General features: G+C 43.6%; 1 protein-coding gene and 1 long non-coding RNA gene across 17 annotated transcripts in view; one reads left to right on the forward strand and one right to left on the reverse strand.

The window, feature by feature from the left end:
• Hibch (3-hydroxyisobutyryl-CoA hydrolase) overlaps positions 1-16,221 on the reverse strand; it is an 80,108-nt gene that overhangs the window by 59,204 nt on the left and 4,683 nt on the right. For 4 of the 16 annotated variants that reach the window (XR_015628535.1, XM_087565276.1, XM_087565273.1 and 1 more), the window contains exons 2-4: positions 10,461-10,646; positions 7,198-7,461; positions 3,526-3,568 (exon numbers count right to left, since the gene is read on the reverse strand). The exons of 2 other annotated variants lie outside the window; for them this stretch is intronic. Coding sequence is in view for 9 of the 14 variants with exons in the window: in XM_087565276.1 (XP_087421402.1) it covers positions 3,526-3,568; positions 7,198-7,289 (135 nt within the window). In the remaining 5 variants the exon portion in view is untranslated. 16 annotated transcript variants of the gene reach the window in all.
• On the forward strand, positions 7,237-16,049 carry LOC148003719 (uncharacterized). Its single transcript, XR_015629500.1, has 4 exons — positions 7,237-7,473; positions 13,111-13,195; positions 15,076-15,170; positions 15,655-16,049. It is a non-coding gene; the product is annotated as an uncharacterized LOC148003719 (long non-coding RNA).

Raw genomic sequence — 16,221 nt, forward strand, 5'->3', positions numbered from 1 at the left:
AGAGGGTAAACATGAGTGCAACAAAGGCTGGACAGAAAATGCGCAACGGGAGTACAGATGGACACACAGCAAGGTCAGATCACGGAGCTTCAGGTTTGCATGTTCTATATGGGAAAGATGATGACTACACATTGGTCAGGGTCTCACACAAGACTGCTTCATCACCATTCACGTAACTACAGAACTGACGGAGTTGTCTTCAATCTGTAGCCTGTCAAGTAGAAGCAGGTTAGATACACTGGTGTACCTCTGTACCTGTGGTACACTAGTGCTCTAAGAGCTTCAGTCTCTCTGTTTAAAAGGTCAGTGAGACTAACATGCAAGGATACAAAGGAAGCATGAGCTGTGTGAAATCAGCACTTACCTGTAAGGACATGAGGCTAACTACACAGCAGCTTTGTATGATTCAGACACTCATACACAACTGCCAGGGCTCACAGCGCCACCATCCTAACACCCTCCTTTCTCCACAGAAAATATTGTAAACCTCGCACAGTCCCCAAATGAAACTGTGTGAGACTTCTGAGACCTAGGGAGGAAGCACCAAGAGTTGTGATCCCTGTTCCTCCATGACTTGAATTGTTCTTAGAATGTGCTTTCATGCCCGGTTCATGCAACAATACGAGTGGGTTTTATTGGGCGTTGTGCAAGAGGAATAGCAAAACAGCTTTAGAACTCATGGAATGCTGTCCACTGGTTAGCACAATCATGTGTGTGTGCCTAGGAGAGGCAGAACACCACCACCATCACCACCACCACCACCACCATCACCATCACCACCATCACCACCATCACCATCACCACCACCACCACCACCACCACCACCACCACCACCACCACCACCCCCTCCAGGACTAAGTGCCCTGAGGACTTTCTGCTGTTGTTAACAGGTTGCTTAGACATGAATGTATGTGGGTTCTTGGGTATATTAGTTTTTCACCTGTAATATGGAAAATGTTTAATCACTAAGGGTATTATGGAATGTGGTATTGCAAGTGGTAACAAGGTCGAAAGACTAAAGTTCACTTGAGTTTAAGTTGTAAACTCGAGGACAACGTGTGCTTGGAAACATCATTCTGAATAATAAAGGGTAAGATGATGACTGTCTAAAGTAGGAACTGGTGAAAGCCAGTTTTATATATGCACATATACATACATATACACTCATTGTATTCATTCACTTTAAAGAAAAATAGAATGTGACCACATAGTATTTTTTACATTGCTTGGAAGATTGTGCTAGTACATATAAGTTGTGGGAGGAAAATAAAGTTGTTGGAGCTTGTTGAAGCCTTGCTTCATCCACTCTGTGTGCGTGCGTGCGTGCCTGCGTGTGTGTGTGTGTGTGTGTGTTTTCCTCCTTTTTCACCAGCCCCAGAGAATTAAATTTTGCTCCCTTGCTCTGTACTGGTCACCAGCCTCAGAGAAAGAAGTTTTACTCCCTCAGAGAAGAGTCTGCTGAGATGTTGACCTCTGACTCCACGCCCCTCCTCAATAAACCTGACCAATCAAAACTGGCCTTCACCAGTTTCTACTTTAGACAGTTAACATCTTACCCTTTATTATTCAGAATGATGTTTCCAAGCACAGGCTGTCCTCATGTTTACAACTTAAACTCAAGTGAACTTTAGTCTTACAACCTTGTTACCACTTGCAATTGCCCTCGGAATATAAATTGTCTGATGCTCTGAATACAGTTGGCTATTTTTAGGCTCCACTCTCTCAGGTTCACCCCGCCAAATAGAGTGGCAGCAGATAAGAGCAGGCTATAGTATAAACCTGTAAGTCAAGGGGCTGGAGAGATGCTCAATGGTTAAGATGGATACTGTTCTTACACAGGACCTCAGTTCAATTCCTCATAAGTACCCATAACTTCAGCTCCAGGGAATCTGCCACTATGGGCACCTGCATTCACACACACACACACACACACACACACACACACACACACACACACACAGAGAGAGAGAGAGAGAGAGAGAGAGAGAGAACCCAACACAGAGACATAAATTAAAAATAGTAAATGAATCCCAAACATAAACTAAAATTGGAAGTTGTTTTAAATTTTAAAATTGTAGCTCAGTGGGAAGTGCTTGCCTAGCACATAAGAATTCCTCAGTTCAATCCTCAAGTCTGCAAAAATTTAAAAATAAGTGAATTTAAAATTTCACCTGGAATATGCCAATTAAAATCATACAGCACACATATACTTAATATCTAATAAAATCTAGAATGATACTTTGATAGCATTAAACATGTTTACATTTTCCTTTGTCAAATCATATGAATGTAATTCTTATGACAATTCATTACCAGATAAAAATGATAGGCACTTAGAAGAGCTTTAAGAAAGTCTATTGAATAATGAAAAGCATACATCCTTTCTATTTGAATTTCTCACCAGAAAAATGTAGTTAACAAAATTATCCCTGTAAACAAGATATGCTTCTTCAGCAACGTGGCAAAGATGAGCCATTCTGCTACCTTGTCCCATTCGTGAATAAACACATACCATGGACACATAAACTCCTGCTTGGCATAGCTGAGGAAAACAATGTGAAACTTCTTTAAAGATAGGTTCTTATCGTGTTGCCCTTTGGCACAGTCAAGTTCCAGGCTAAAGACAGACAGAGCTGTAGCTATGTTCTGAACAGACCTTGTCACAAAGTGCTTACCATAAATTAATAACAACAACAACAACAACAAAAAACTTCATTAAAGAGGTACAGGACTTCACCTGAGGGCTACAGGACTATAATGAGAATTAAATGAGCTAACACTATATGAAGCACTTAGCAGAGCACCTGCATTCAGTACTATAGCAGGTGGCTTATTCATACTAAGGTATTCATTGGGTTCTTCAAAAGATACAAAACTGAATAAAAGTTATGTTCCTATAATGTGATAAACAATGAATATTTAGCTCTGCAAGGTACAGCAGGCATAAATAATTGCTAAAGTATGATGTCACTATATACTGTATCAGCTTAAGATTTTTAAATTTTATCTTATGTGTTTGGGTGCTTTGTCTGCATGTATGTCTTTGCACCAAATTCTTACAGTACCTACAGAAGCCATAAGAGGGCATCAGATACACTGGAACTGACCTTACTGACCCATCAGTCCTAGAAAATGAACCCCAGTCCTCCACAAGAATAGCCAGTATCTTAACCACTCCTAAGCTATTTCTCCAGCCCACATGCTAAATTTTTAGAATTAACATTTAGGAGCTCTATAGAGCTCTCTCTATATATATCAAAAGACATGCTACTAGAAACCAAGAATTTGTCCCAGGTTAAGTTGCATAGTCAATATTTAAAACCGGGACAGTAGGACTTACCCAGGTTCATCACAGAAGCCTTACAACACAGAGTGTGTAGGAGGTGGCAAGTGGTTAGGAGATTAATGACAGTGGTTAGGGGACCAGGGAAACCTGCCAACCCCAGTGTTGTCTATTTCCCTAATGATGACACTCTTAAGCTGTATCATAACTATCAATCCGGACAAAAGAAACTCCAAACTTACCAGATGTTGCAGAATAACACTGGCTCTTCTGATTGAGCTGAACCTGAAACAATGTAGAGGAGGAGCATGGTAACCGGTTATTAGGTCTCAATGTACAAACTCTATAAAGCCTTAAAGCCTCTGGAACAAAGTTTACTGGCACAAAACCTTGAAAAAGATTTAAAACTCATTCACTGTTGACAGGCACAGGGATGAAATGACACATCCATTTTAAAGGGCATTGGCAGTTTCTTCCAAAACTAAACACCCTCCTCCCATGTGTTTTGGGAACTTTCTTGGGGATGGAAATAAATGCCAACCCCTTTCTTACAGGACATCAAAGATTAACCAAAATAATTCCATTAATCCAACCTGGGGAACCAACACTTGTATTGGGGTTACTTACAGAACATGTATGAGGGGTTACTTACAGAGCATGTATGAGGGGTTATTTACAGAGCATGTATGGGGGGTTATTTACAGAGCATGTATGAGAGGTTATTTACAGAGCATGTATGAGGGGTTACTTACAGAGCATGTATGAGGGGTTATTTACAGAGCATGTATGAGGGGTTACTTACAGAGCATGTATAAGGGGTTACTTACAGAGCATGTATGAGGGGTTATTTACAGAGCATGTATGAGGGGTTACTTACAGAGCATGTATGAGGGGTTATTTACAGAGCATGTATGAGGGGTTATTTACAGAGCATGTATGAGGGGTTATTTACAGAGCATGTATAAGGGGTTACTTACAGAGCATGTATGAGGGGTTACTTACAGAGCATGTATGAGGGGTTATTTACAGAGCATGTATGAGGGGTTATTTACAGAGCATGTATGAGGGGTTATTTACAGAGCATGTATGAGGGGTTACTTACAGAGTGCTCAAGTGTGGGTAACATTAAGCAGTTAAACCACCAGAATGTTTTGACCCAACAAAGATGTCAACTTTCCCATAGTTGCATAGATGAAGTCCCTGCTTCTGTTAATCTATGATCTCTACACTCTTGTTACCTTCCAAGACCATAAGGTCATGTGCAATTAGCACAGAATTATAGACAAAAGGCTTGGAGGTGCTGGAATCTCAGGTGAGCCCTAAATAGAAATGAGCTACCGACACAAACATAGAATGAAAATTAAAGAATGTGTACTCCTAGGAAGTTAATCTGAAAAGTCTAATACTATGAGATTTCAACTATAGTATATTTTGAAAATAGCAGAATTCTGAAATTCACAGAAAAATAAACAGCTGTCAGAGATTTAGGAGGAGAGAGGAATGACTAGTGGAGATATGTTCAAATTAATCTATATAACACTGTTCATATCATTAGATATTTATTAAATTATTTGTACAAAGTCTGTATAATTTTAATTTACATTTTGATTATTTATTTTCTGTATGGAGATGTGGAATCTGTAATTCTTCTTAATTTGGTAAGGATGCAATACAATACACTCTTCTGAAGACCCCAGTGTCCCCCATGAGTCTGTACGCTAGAATCTGCTAAAGACAACAGTGTCCCCGTGTGTGTACACTAGAATCTACTGCATATCCAAGTGTCCCCGTGTGTGTACACTAGAATCTGCTAGACTCGTGTCCCCCGCCGTGTGGGTACACTAGAACCTGTGGAAGACTCCAGCAAATATTCCAAAACTCCAGTCACAATAACCCAGTCAAGTTTAAATTATTAAGGTGAGGCACAAGCATGGGGGATCGTGCTCAAAGTGTCCAAAGTGATGACTACCAAGTACAAGCACGCTGTCCAAAAGATTCCGAAGTCCTTAATAAGGCCAGTGCCCAAACGCCAACTCAAAGCTACGGAATGCACTGCAAGACTGGAAAATCGGGTAGCCATGTAACCTCTACCTGAGACTCATGAGGGCATAAAACATGGGCCTAACTTCAAATCCCAGTTTAATTTGAGATACAGTTCTGCTAGACTCAAAATAAGATAACCCACACTAACCACACCCAAGTTCAAAGCACTAGGCAAGGCACTTGCAGGCACAAAGATACCAGCTGGATGGCAAGGGGAGGAAAGTGAAGCCTAACTAAACCCTCTACCATTGTCTATACTGATCATACTGTTTCCATTTAGTGCCACGAACACTAAACTATTATTTAAAAACTGATCTCGGGGCTTGGGACGGAGCTCAATGATACAGCATCTGGTTCAGTCCCTAGTACAAAAACAAAGTATGATATTTGAGAGTTCGAGCTACAAATAATTCCAAACGTATCATCTCTCCCTTTTCTGCTACCTCCAAAGCTGCCCTAGGGGGACAGGGGAAGGTTCCACACATCTCAGGGAGTTTGGTTCAGTTATTAACAAGCCTATGTAATCCCTGCAGGGGATGTGAAATAAGTTTTTCAACTGTGGCTTGGACAAGAACCATGTGTACACTGGAACCTAGCTCAAAATGCAGAATATGTGCTCTACCAGAAGTGTACTATAGAAGAAACTAAAATCAGGACATAAAAATTGTACTGGTGATTTCAATACACACTAAGATGCATTCCTTTACTTCCAGCACTGGGGAGGCAGAGGCAGGTTCAAGGTCAGCCCAGTCTACACAGTTACAGAGAGACTCTACCTCAAACAAACAAACAACAAAAAACAAAGCACCACAATCTTAGAAGAATAAAAGTGTCAGAAGCTTCTTTACAAATTATCCAATAAAGCAAATGCAAGCTTATAAAAATCACACAACTGGATTGGAAACTTTTCAGGCAAGTTAAGGTGATAAGAGATTGCCCAAGTAGGTCAAAAGGCAAATGAGTGACTCAGGGGTGAACTGATGAAAACAGCTACTTGGTTTACTGGGTTGTGAAGTGAAAACTCTGGAAAAAAGAGAACTTCCAACCAAAAAAGGAAGGAGAGTGCAGGTCCTGAGACACATAAAAGAACACTGGCTGCTTTACAGGGTGAATACAAATTTAATTTTTGGGTTGCATATGCTGTGACATAAAGCAGAAACATTCAATAACAAATGAAGAAATGACCCTGAAGCTTCACAGAAAGGTGAGGACCTGAGGACACATCAGTAGGTGACAAGCACAGACCACTACAGAAGTGCCAGGACCTGCACCTAACTGTAAGAAATAAATACAAACACTGTAGCTCACAATGAGTGCTAAGAAGACCCTATGCCTGGTTTGCAGGTGTCTTTTGTTATTATTTTGTTCCTACTTAGTCAACATTTATTTGGAAGCAACAAACATTTTGTTTAAATCAAGAGATTTTGCCTAAGCTGCCATTTTCCAAGGGGGGGGGGTGTCAGGTAAAAACCACCCTGATAATTGTTTACCAACATCATCAATGCCAGAGCTGAGAAGCTGTCTTTGAGGTAAAGAGCCTTCTCTGCACGGAGCCATATTGGATTTGGGCCTAGCCGCTTTTTGACTGCATGGTTCAAAGTGACTCTGGGCTGTTTGGCCACAGAGACTCACCCCGAAGATGACTGCCATAAATCTTAAGATTGTTGGATAAAGCCTCTCCCATGAATTTATGGCACAGGAGTATAACATTCAAGGGATGCCTCAGCTCGAGCAGATACCAGTTATCTCCTCAGTCAACACCCAGTGTCTCCACCACCTGACCTCATCGCCTGACCTCTTTGCCTCCAGCTATCACTGCCTATACCCTCATCTCCCCCTCCTTCATATTTCACAAAGGTCACTCCCCCTACCTGAAAGCCTTAAAAGCTGCAATGTTCATCCCAATAAACGAGACCTTGACAACAGAACTTTTGCTTGGTCTCCTTCTTCTCTTCACCCCCATTTTGGCCCACAGGTAGAAAGCCTCTTCGGGACCCTGAATAACTGGGTCCCCGCTGGAGGAGACAAGTGGCGCCCGAACAGGGACCCCGAAGCAAGGCCGACTATAGGACGACGGAGATAAGAGAGCTGCAGCGGGAATCGAGGACTCTTCAGGCCGTATAGCTCGTGCGTCGCTGGAGAGGGAGGTAAGGACCGGTCGAATAATTGTCGTCTAATTGCCATGGGGAAGGTATTGTCTAAGGAGGCTTGTTTCATAAGAGAAATCAAGCGTTTACTCAGGGAGAGAGGAATAAGAGTTAAGAAAAAGGATTTAATCAAATTTTTTTGTTTCATAGATGAAAAATGTCCTTGGTTAATTTTAAGTGGCCCCGATATTCACCCCCATACTTGGAATAAGGTTGGTCAGGAGATTAATAGGCTTTTGAAAGCCGGCGACCCAGTGTCCGCGGCTTTTTTCAGTTACTGGGGTATCATTAGAGACATTATAATAGATGCTGAGGAAGGAGGCGAGAGTGCCCGCCTCCTAGCTGTCGCAGAGGACTTCTTACAAGCCTCCCGGCCGGCCGGCTTCACCTAACAATGAAAAAGAAAACGGGGAGCCGCATTCTCCCTGCCCTTCCATTGTTATGATATGCCTGGGGGTGAGGGAAATCCCTCATCCGAAGCCTTATGCTCTCTAGAAGACCCCAAGATGTCCAAAAATTCAAAGACCATTTATCCTTCTCTTAAAGAATTTTCTGGGAAAAACAAATGCTCTGAGTCAGGTCTAGATCCCGCCTCCGAGGCCGAATTAGAGGAGGAAGCTGCCAGGTATGAGAAAGAGAGATATGGTCCCGAGCCACAGGAGACTCAGATCTTCTTCACTCGGAGGTCTGGGCCTGTCTGCCTCCCACCTTATCTACCCCCTATATCGTCAGCCCCACCTGCACCTCTACCAGTCGCAGTAGTGGAGGAACTGACTCAGACTAAGACTGCACTTCAAGCACAAATTACTGGGCTTAAACAGATCTTACACCTACAGCAGGAATTGGGGGATCTTACACTAGAAATCCAGGATTTACAAGAGACCATGACTAAGGGACAGTATGCCCAAAAAGGGCCAGCTAAGGCCAGTAGAAAACCCCAACCAAAACTAACTTTCCCAGTTATGACTAGGGCACGCACCAGACAGGCCAGGGATGAGTCTGAGTTAAACAGTACTAGAACACTAAATAGGTCGGCCAGAGACGAGTGGGAGCCAGACAGTACTAATCATAACCGTAATGAGGAACAAGAAAGTGAAGAAGAAAATGACTATGAGGAGGGACCCTCAGATTCGGAAGAGGAAAGCCCTGATCAGGATGAGGGTGGGACCTCGTGTCCCGTATACAAGAAACTTAAACTCAAACACATAAAGGAATTACATTCAGCTGTTAAAAATTATGGTATGAATGCCCCCTTTACCTTGGCTATCCTAGAAGGACTTTCGGGGTCTGGGTATTTGACCCCTAGTGAATGGACCAAGGTAGTACAATCTGTCCTCACTAGAGGACAATATTTGACTTGGAAATCTGAATTTATTGATAAAGCGGAGAGCCTTGCTGCTAGAAACAGAAACAATCCCTTAAGTAAATCTGCTTCCTGGATGGCAGATAAGCTATGTGGGAGGGGCTCATTTGCCTCTGAGGAAAAACAGCTGGGGCTGTCTCCCGGTGTACTCGCACAAACGGCACAGGCGGCTTTGTCCGCTTGGAGAGCAGTCCCCGCTACAGGGGCGCTCACCACCCCCTTAACTAAAATAATCCAGGGGGCACAAGAGCCCTATGCTCAATTTGTAGCTACAAGAAGCAGCTGAAAGAATCCTAGGTCAAAATGAAAGTGAAGGGCTTCTCGTTAGACAGCTTGCTCTCGAAAATGCTAACTCAGAGTGTAGAGCTGCACTTCGAGGCAAGACCAAAGACCTTGATATCCCAGGCATGATTAAACTTTGCAAGGATGTCGACTCTTTTTCTCACCAAGTATCTAAATCTATCAGCCTGGCAATTGGGGCTGTGTTCCAAAGAGCTGGAGATTCTGGCCACCCTAGAGGCAGAACATGTTTCAAATGTGGACAACCCGGTCATTTTGCTAGAGAATGCAACATCCCAAAACCTAGCCAGTCCCCCAGCCCTGCTGGATGGCCCACTGCCCCGAGGGTTTGTCCCCGCTGCAGGAAAGGCCATCACTGGGCCAGGGAATGTCAGTCTAAGACTGACATTAGTGGACAAACCCTCCCTGCGGTCCAGGGAAACGAGCGGGGGGCCCCACAATGGGGCCCCTATCCACGGGTGACCACCCGCCCCCAAGTGCAGCATCAAGCTCCTGCAACGCCAACTTATCCCGGGCAACAGCAGGAAGTGCAGGAGTGGACCTGTGTTCCTCCACCACCAGGATTATAACCCCTGAGGAAGGGACTGTTATCATAGAATCTGGAAAGTTTGGGCCCCCGCCGCCTGGCATGTTTTTCTTAATAATTGGGCGAGCCTCGAGTGCTCTTCAAGGACTTGTCATCCTTCCCTCTGTAATAGATGCTGATTATTCTGGAGAAATAAAATTTCTAGCCACTGCCACGCAGGGCCCCTTAACGCTTAGAGCCGGACAACGTATTGCACAGGCCTTACCGCTTCCCTTCATGGGGCAGTTCCCTCATAAAGTAAAGGGGCGTGGTTCTTCCTCCCCTGGCTCTTCAGATGTTTATTGGGTGCAAAAATTAACTGATGAAAGACCCATGATGTCTCTTTGGCTTGATGGCAAACAATTTCAGGGCCTTTTAGATACAGGGGCGGATACAACAGTGCTCTCCTCTAGACACTGGCCCTCAACCTGGCCCCTTAAGGCTACTGCCACACATTTAAAAGGGATAGGTCAAACACAGGATACACTCCAAAGTTCAAAGCTCCTGACCTGGAAAGATAAAGAGAATAATACAGGCACAGTTAGGCCATTTGTAGTTTCTGGACTCCCTGTTAACCTCTGGGGAAGGAATATTCTTTCCCAGATGGGGGTGATGATGTGTAGTCCCAATGAGGTCATTACTAACCAAATGTTAAGGACAGGATTCCTCCCTGGAAAAGGATTAGGTAGAAATGAACAGGGAATCACAGAACCCTTGACTCCCACGCCCAAAACAGATAGAGGAGGTTTAGGAGCAGACCTTTTTTCATAGAGACCGCTGTTCCTCCTGCACTCCAGGCTGATAAAATATCTTGGAAGTCAAATGATCCAGTCTGGATCGATCAGTGGTCCATGCCTCAAGAAAAGGTTCAAGCGGCCCTACAGTTGGTGCAGGAACAATTATTACAAGGGCACCTTGAACAGTCCACTTCGCCTTGGAACACCCCTATTTTTGTCATAAAAAAGAAAAATGGTTCTTGGAGATTGTTACAAGACCTTAGAGCGGTTAATAAAACTATGGTCCCTATGGGGGCCCTACAACCTGGCTTGCCTTCTCCAATAGCTATTCCTAGAGACTTTTATAAAATAGTCATTGATATAAAAGATTGTTTCTTTTCTATTCCCCTTCATCCAGAGGATTGTGCCCGCTTTGCCTTTTCTATCCCTGTCATTAACCATGTGGGCCCTAATCCCCGCTTTTAGTGGCGAGTGTTACCACAGGGGATGGCTAATAGCCCCACCCTATGTCAAAGGTATGTGGCCCAAACTATAGATCCAATAAGGCTGTGTTTCCCCTCTGCTTACATCATTCATTACATAGATGATATCTTGGTTTCCTCTGCTTGTTTACAGGAAACTCAAAAACTAGCCCAAATTATTGTTCTGGCCTTACAAAAAAGGGGTTTCACCATTGCCCCTGAAAAAATTCAGATGCAATATCCCTTTTTGTTTCTTGGATTCCAATTAGAACCTACATCCATTTATTCTCAAAAGCTAACAATTAGAAGATCGCAGCTACATACCTTAAATGATTTTCAAAAACTTTTGGGTGATATTAATTGGCTTAGACCTTACCTTAAGCTAACCACCGGTGATTTAAAACCTCTATTTGCAATTCTGAAGGGTAGCCCTGATCCTAATTCCATTAGGGTTCTGACTCCTGAGGCTGAAAAGTCCCTACTAAAGGTTGAACAGGCTATCAGCCAACAATTCATAGGTTATTTCAGCCCCTCCAAGACACTGTATCTGATCCTTTTCGCTACAAGGTTTACACCCACAGGCCTCCTATGGCAAGATAATCATCCACTAATGTGGATCCACCTGCCCGCAACCCCCCCTAAAATACTTCCTACTTATCCCTCCTTAATTTGCCAGACCATTTTCTTGGGGCTTAAGCTGGCTACTCGCCATTTTGGCCACGATCCCGATATTATTATTTCTCCATATTCACAGGAGCAGCTTGCTTGGCTGCAGCACAAACATGATGACTGGACAGTCCTGCTGTCTATTTATCAGGGAACATTTGATACTCATTTACCAGGAGATAAATTATTACAGTTCCTCCATGTTACCCACTTTGTCTTCCCAAAGGTTACACAGCTGAAACCTATACCAAATGCCTTAACTGTCTTCATAGATGGATCTAAGAATGGAAAGGCCTCCTTTGTTGTTAAAGGTCAAGTTTTTTTTGTCCATACCCCATACGCTTCTGCCCAATTAGTAGAACTTTATAGTGCTTTAGAAATATTTAAATTAATAAATCAATCATTTAACCTTTTTTCTGATAGCCATTATGTAGTCAGAGCTCTCCGAGTCTTGGAGACTGTCTCTACTATACAACCCTCAACACCTACCTTTAAACTATTTTCAGAAATACAAAAACACATAAGGGCCCGGCCAAACCCATTCTTTGTGGGCCATATCAGAGCCCACTCGAATCTGCCCGGTCCTTTAACCAAAGGTAATGATTTAGCTGACAGGGCCACTAGACTGACAATGATTGCTTCTCTTAGTGATTCCTTACAAGAAGCACAGATGGCACATTCACTCCATCACCTTAATGCTCAAACATTGCGGCTTAAGTACAAAATTACTAGAGAACAAGCCAGAAAGATTGTCAAAAATTGTAAAAACTGCCTGACCCTACTTCCTGAGCCACACATTGGGGTTAATCCCAGGGGCCTTATCCCGGGAGAAATATGGCAAATGGATGTCACCCATGTCCCATCTTTTGGAAAACTAAAATTTGTACATGTTACCATTGATACCTTTAGTGGGTTCATATGTGCCTCTGCACACACAGGAGAGGCCACAAAAGATGCTATTGCTCATATGCTCTACACATTTTCTGTTATGGGACAACCCAAAATGCTAAAAACAGATAATGGGCCTGGCTATGTTAGTCATAAATTTAAACAATTTTGCTCCCAATTTCAAATAAAACATATTACAGGCATACCTTATAACCCTCAGGGACAAGGAATTGTGGAACGAGCACATCAAACCCTTAAGAATACACTGTTAAAGCTTACTGCCCAAGAAACTCTTTATTCTCTTAAAGGCAGCGCAAAATTCTTATTATCCCATGCCCTTTTTGTTTTGAATTTCTTAACTTTGGATAATCAAGGGCGTTCAGCTGCCGATCGCTTATGGCACCCCTCAACCAAGACGGATCAAGCTCACGTTCTCTGGAAGGACCCTCTAACTGGACAGTGGCAGGGTCCTGACCCTGTGATAGTCTGGGGAAAAGGGTCCGCCTGTATTTATAATTCTAAAGAGGGGGGAGCCAGATGGCTCCCTGAAAGATTAATAAAGCTTTACAATAAATTTCAAACAAATTCCAAGATTGATAAAGCCTTATAACAAATTCCAGGGTGGCGCCTGAGAAAAATGCATGTTTTCTTTTTCAGAGCAATGAAGTTCTACTGGATTCTACTGAAACTTCTCTTTCTAACTGTGCTGACATCCGGAACGTCAAGCCCCTATCAGATTTGGGTAATTATAGCGCTTGCCTAGCAACCGCAAGGACCTGGGTTCGGTCCCCAGCTCCGAAAAAAAAAAAAAAAAAAAAAAAAAAAAAAAAAAACAGATTTGGGTAATTATAAATGAGGCCGGAGGTACCGCCTTTACCACCTCCCACACTGGCCCTAACCCCACCTGGCCACAATTAACTCCAGATTTATGTAAACTACCTGCAGGAGGAAATTCTTACTGGGGCCTCGCAGACAAATACTTACCCCTAATTGAAGCCCCTCATGGGTCTAGTTTTAATGAAAGATATGTCGGTTGTGACACTGTCCATCGACGCACCAACATTAGGGAAACTGACTTTTATGTCTGTCCCGGATCCCACAGAGATCGCTCCCTAAACTATAAGTGTGGATACAGGGATCAATTCTATTGTGCCTCCTGGGGGTGTGAAACCACAGGAGACGCATACTGGAAACCTACCTCCTCTTGGGATTATATCACAGTAAAAAAGGGGTGGCACAATTCTAACAGAAACAGTACTCTAACCCAGGAATGCCGGAACACTGAGCCTTCCAAGGGCTGGTGCAACCCTCTTACAATAACTTTTACTGATGCTGGGAAAAAGATCACCCCAGAAAACTGGCATAGGGGGTTTGAGTGGGGTCTCCGGATGTATGTTGCCAATAGAGACCCCGGAGTAACCTTCAAAATTAGATTATTTAAAACCACCCCCAACTTACATAAGGCCTCCATTGGGCCTAACCCTCAATTGCATAGCCAGGGTTCCTTGCCGCCCAGGGTGGTGACTCAGCCCCCCTTTAACACCTCTAGTCCTCCAACTACCCTTTTTCAGCCCACCATACCTGTTGGGCCAATGTCCCCAACAAGCCTGATTTTATCTGTTCTTAACGCCTCAGCTCTTGCCTTGGTATATCATGAACAGGAAACAAATACCTCTATTTATGAGGAATGCTGGATGTGTTTTTCAGCTAACCCTCCTTTCTATGAGGGTATAGCCACTTTTGGCAACATCACATATACTAATAACACTGGTGGTCTCTCTTGGAACACCATAGAACTCACTATCACAGAAGTCTCAGGGATAGGAAGCTGCCTCCTCGGGAAGAACATGCTCCTCCCTAAACAATTATTAGAAATATGTAATCATACCATAATCGTTGACAATCAAAATACATATTTACAAGCCCCCAAGTATACTTATCTAGCATGTTCCACTGGTCTAACCACATATGTTATAACATCTCAATTTTTAAAGACTAAAGATTACTGTGTGCTGGTTCAATTATTTCCCAGACTCAGCATACATGAGCCAGAGACTTTTCTTAAATCCTGGGAAAAGGGCTCGGATATGCCTCACAAGGTAAAAAGAGAACCAGTAACTGCCATCACTCTCGCTGTTCTCCTAGGTCTAGGGGCCGCGGGTGCAGGCACTGGCATCGCTTCCCTCGTTACTTCCTATCAATACTATAACCAGCTTAGTGAAGCCATAGATAAGGATATTGCTGAATTAAGAGATGGATTAGCTAACTTAAAAGACTCAGTTGCCTCGTTGTCTGAAGTAGTCTTACAAAATAGAAGAGGCCTAGACTTAATCTTCCTACAACAAGGAGGACTTTGTACAGCCTTAAAAGAGGAATGCTGTGTTTATGTAGATAAGACTGGACTTGTAGAAGACAGTCTAAAAAAGGTGAGAGATAGCCTAGAAAAACGAAGGAGAGAGAGAGAACAACAAGAGTCTTGGTACCAAAACTGGTTTTCTACATCCCCATGGCTCTCTACCTTGTTGCCCTCAATTTTGGGACCCCTTGTGGGCCTACTTTTGTTGATTTCCTTTGGTCCTTGGGCCTTCCAACGACTTACACGCTTTATTAAATCACAAATAGATTCTGCTTTGCCTAGAAATTCTGTTTCAGTACATTATCATTGCTTGGAGACCGGAACAGCTGAGGAGAACCAGAGAGACAACGAACAAGATGAGGTGCCTACAACTTATCGGGAGAGGCTCAATTTCCACAATCTCTTATATTAATGCCATCTGGCCCTTGCTCTTTCGCCCCTGGGCTCAAGTGAGAGGAATGAGAAGATGACCTGATGTAGCTATCCTCAGGGACGGGCAACTTCCTCTGACCCTTGACCAATCTAAGACAGGAACCTTGGGGGCGACAAGGTGATCCTATGACAGATAAGGCTGGGGTTTGAGAGGTCGATCCTAGGACAAAGGTGGCTACACCCCCTTTAAATGTGCGGGCCGGTCAAATGCTCCTCTGCCCAGTTTCTCCCCCAATAACACACACGTATAGCCCAGAACGGTGTGTTACAGCATAAGTTCATTCCTAGCCATTGGGGTGCAGTCCTAACTGCAAGAGTGGCTTGCCATGGCCGAGCTGGGCACTCTGTGAGGCATGTCTGATCTCTCTCAGACCACTACTTCCACCTAATGTTTTTTTTTTTTTTTTTTAAAGAAAAATGGGGGAGATGCACGGAGCCATATTGGATTTGGGCCTAGCCGCTTTTTGACTGCATGGTTCAAAGTGACTCTGAGCTGTTTGGCCACAGAGACTCACCCCGAAGATGACTGCCATAAATCTTAAGATTGTTGGATAAAGCCTCTCCCATGAATTTATGGCACAGGAGTATAACATTCAAGGGATGCCTCAGCTCGAGCAGATACCAGTTATCTCCTCAGTCAACACCCAGTGTCTCCACCACCTGACCTCATCGCCTGACCTCTTTGCCTCCAGCTATCACTGCCTATACCCTCATCTCCCCCTCCTTCATATTTCACAAAGGTCACTCCCCCTACCTGAAAGCCTTAAAAGCTGCAATGTTCATCCCAATAAACGAGACCTTGACAACAGAACTTTTGCTTGGTCTCCTTCTTCTCTTCACCCTTTTGGCCCACAGGTAGAAAGCCTCTTCGGGACCCTGAATAACTGGGTCCCCGCTGGCGGGGACACTTCTCCTTCACCCAGCGGTCCCCTCTTGGTCCCCACTGCTATCGTGTTGTGACCATCACTAAATGCTTCTAC

This window comes from Rattus norvegicus, chromosome 9 (genome assembly GCF_021556685.1).
Source record: "Rattus norvegicus strain SHRSP/BbbUtx chromosome 9, alternate assembly SHRSP_T2T, whole genome shotgun sequence".
Lineage (NCBI taxonomy): Eukaryota > Metazoa > Chordata > Mammalia > Rodentia > Muridae > Rattus > Rattus norvegicus.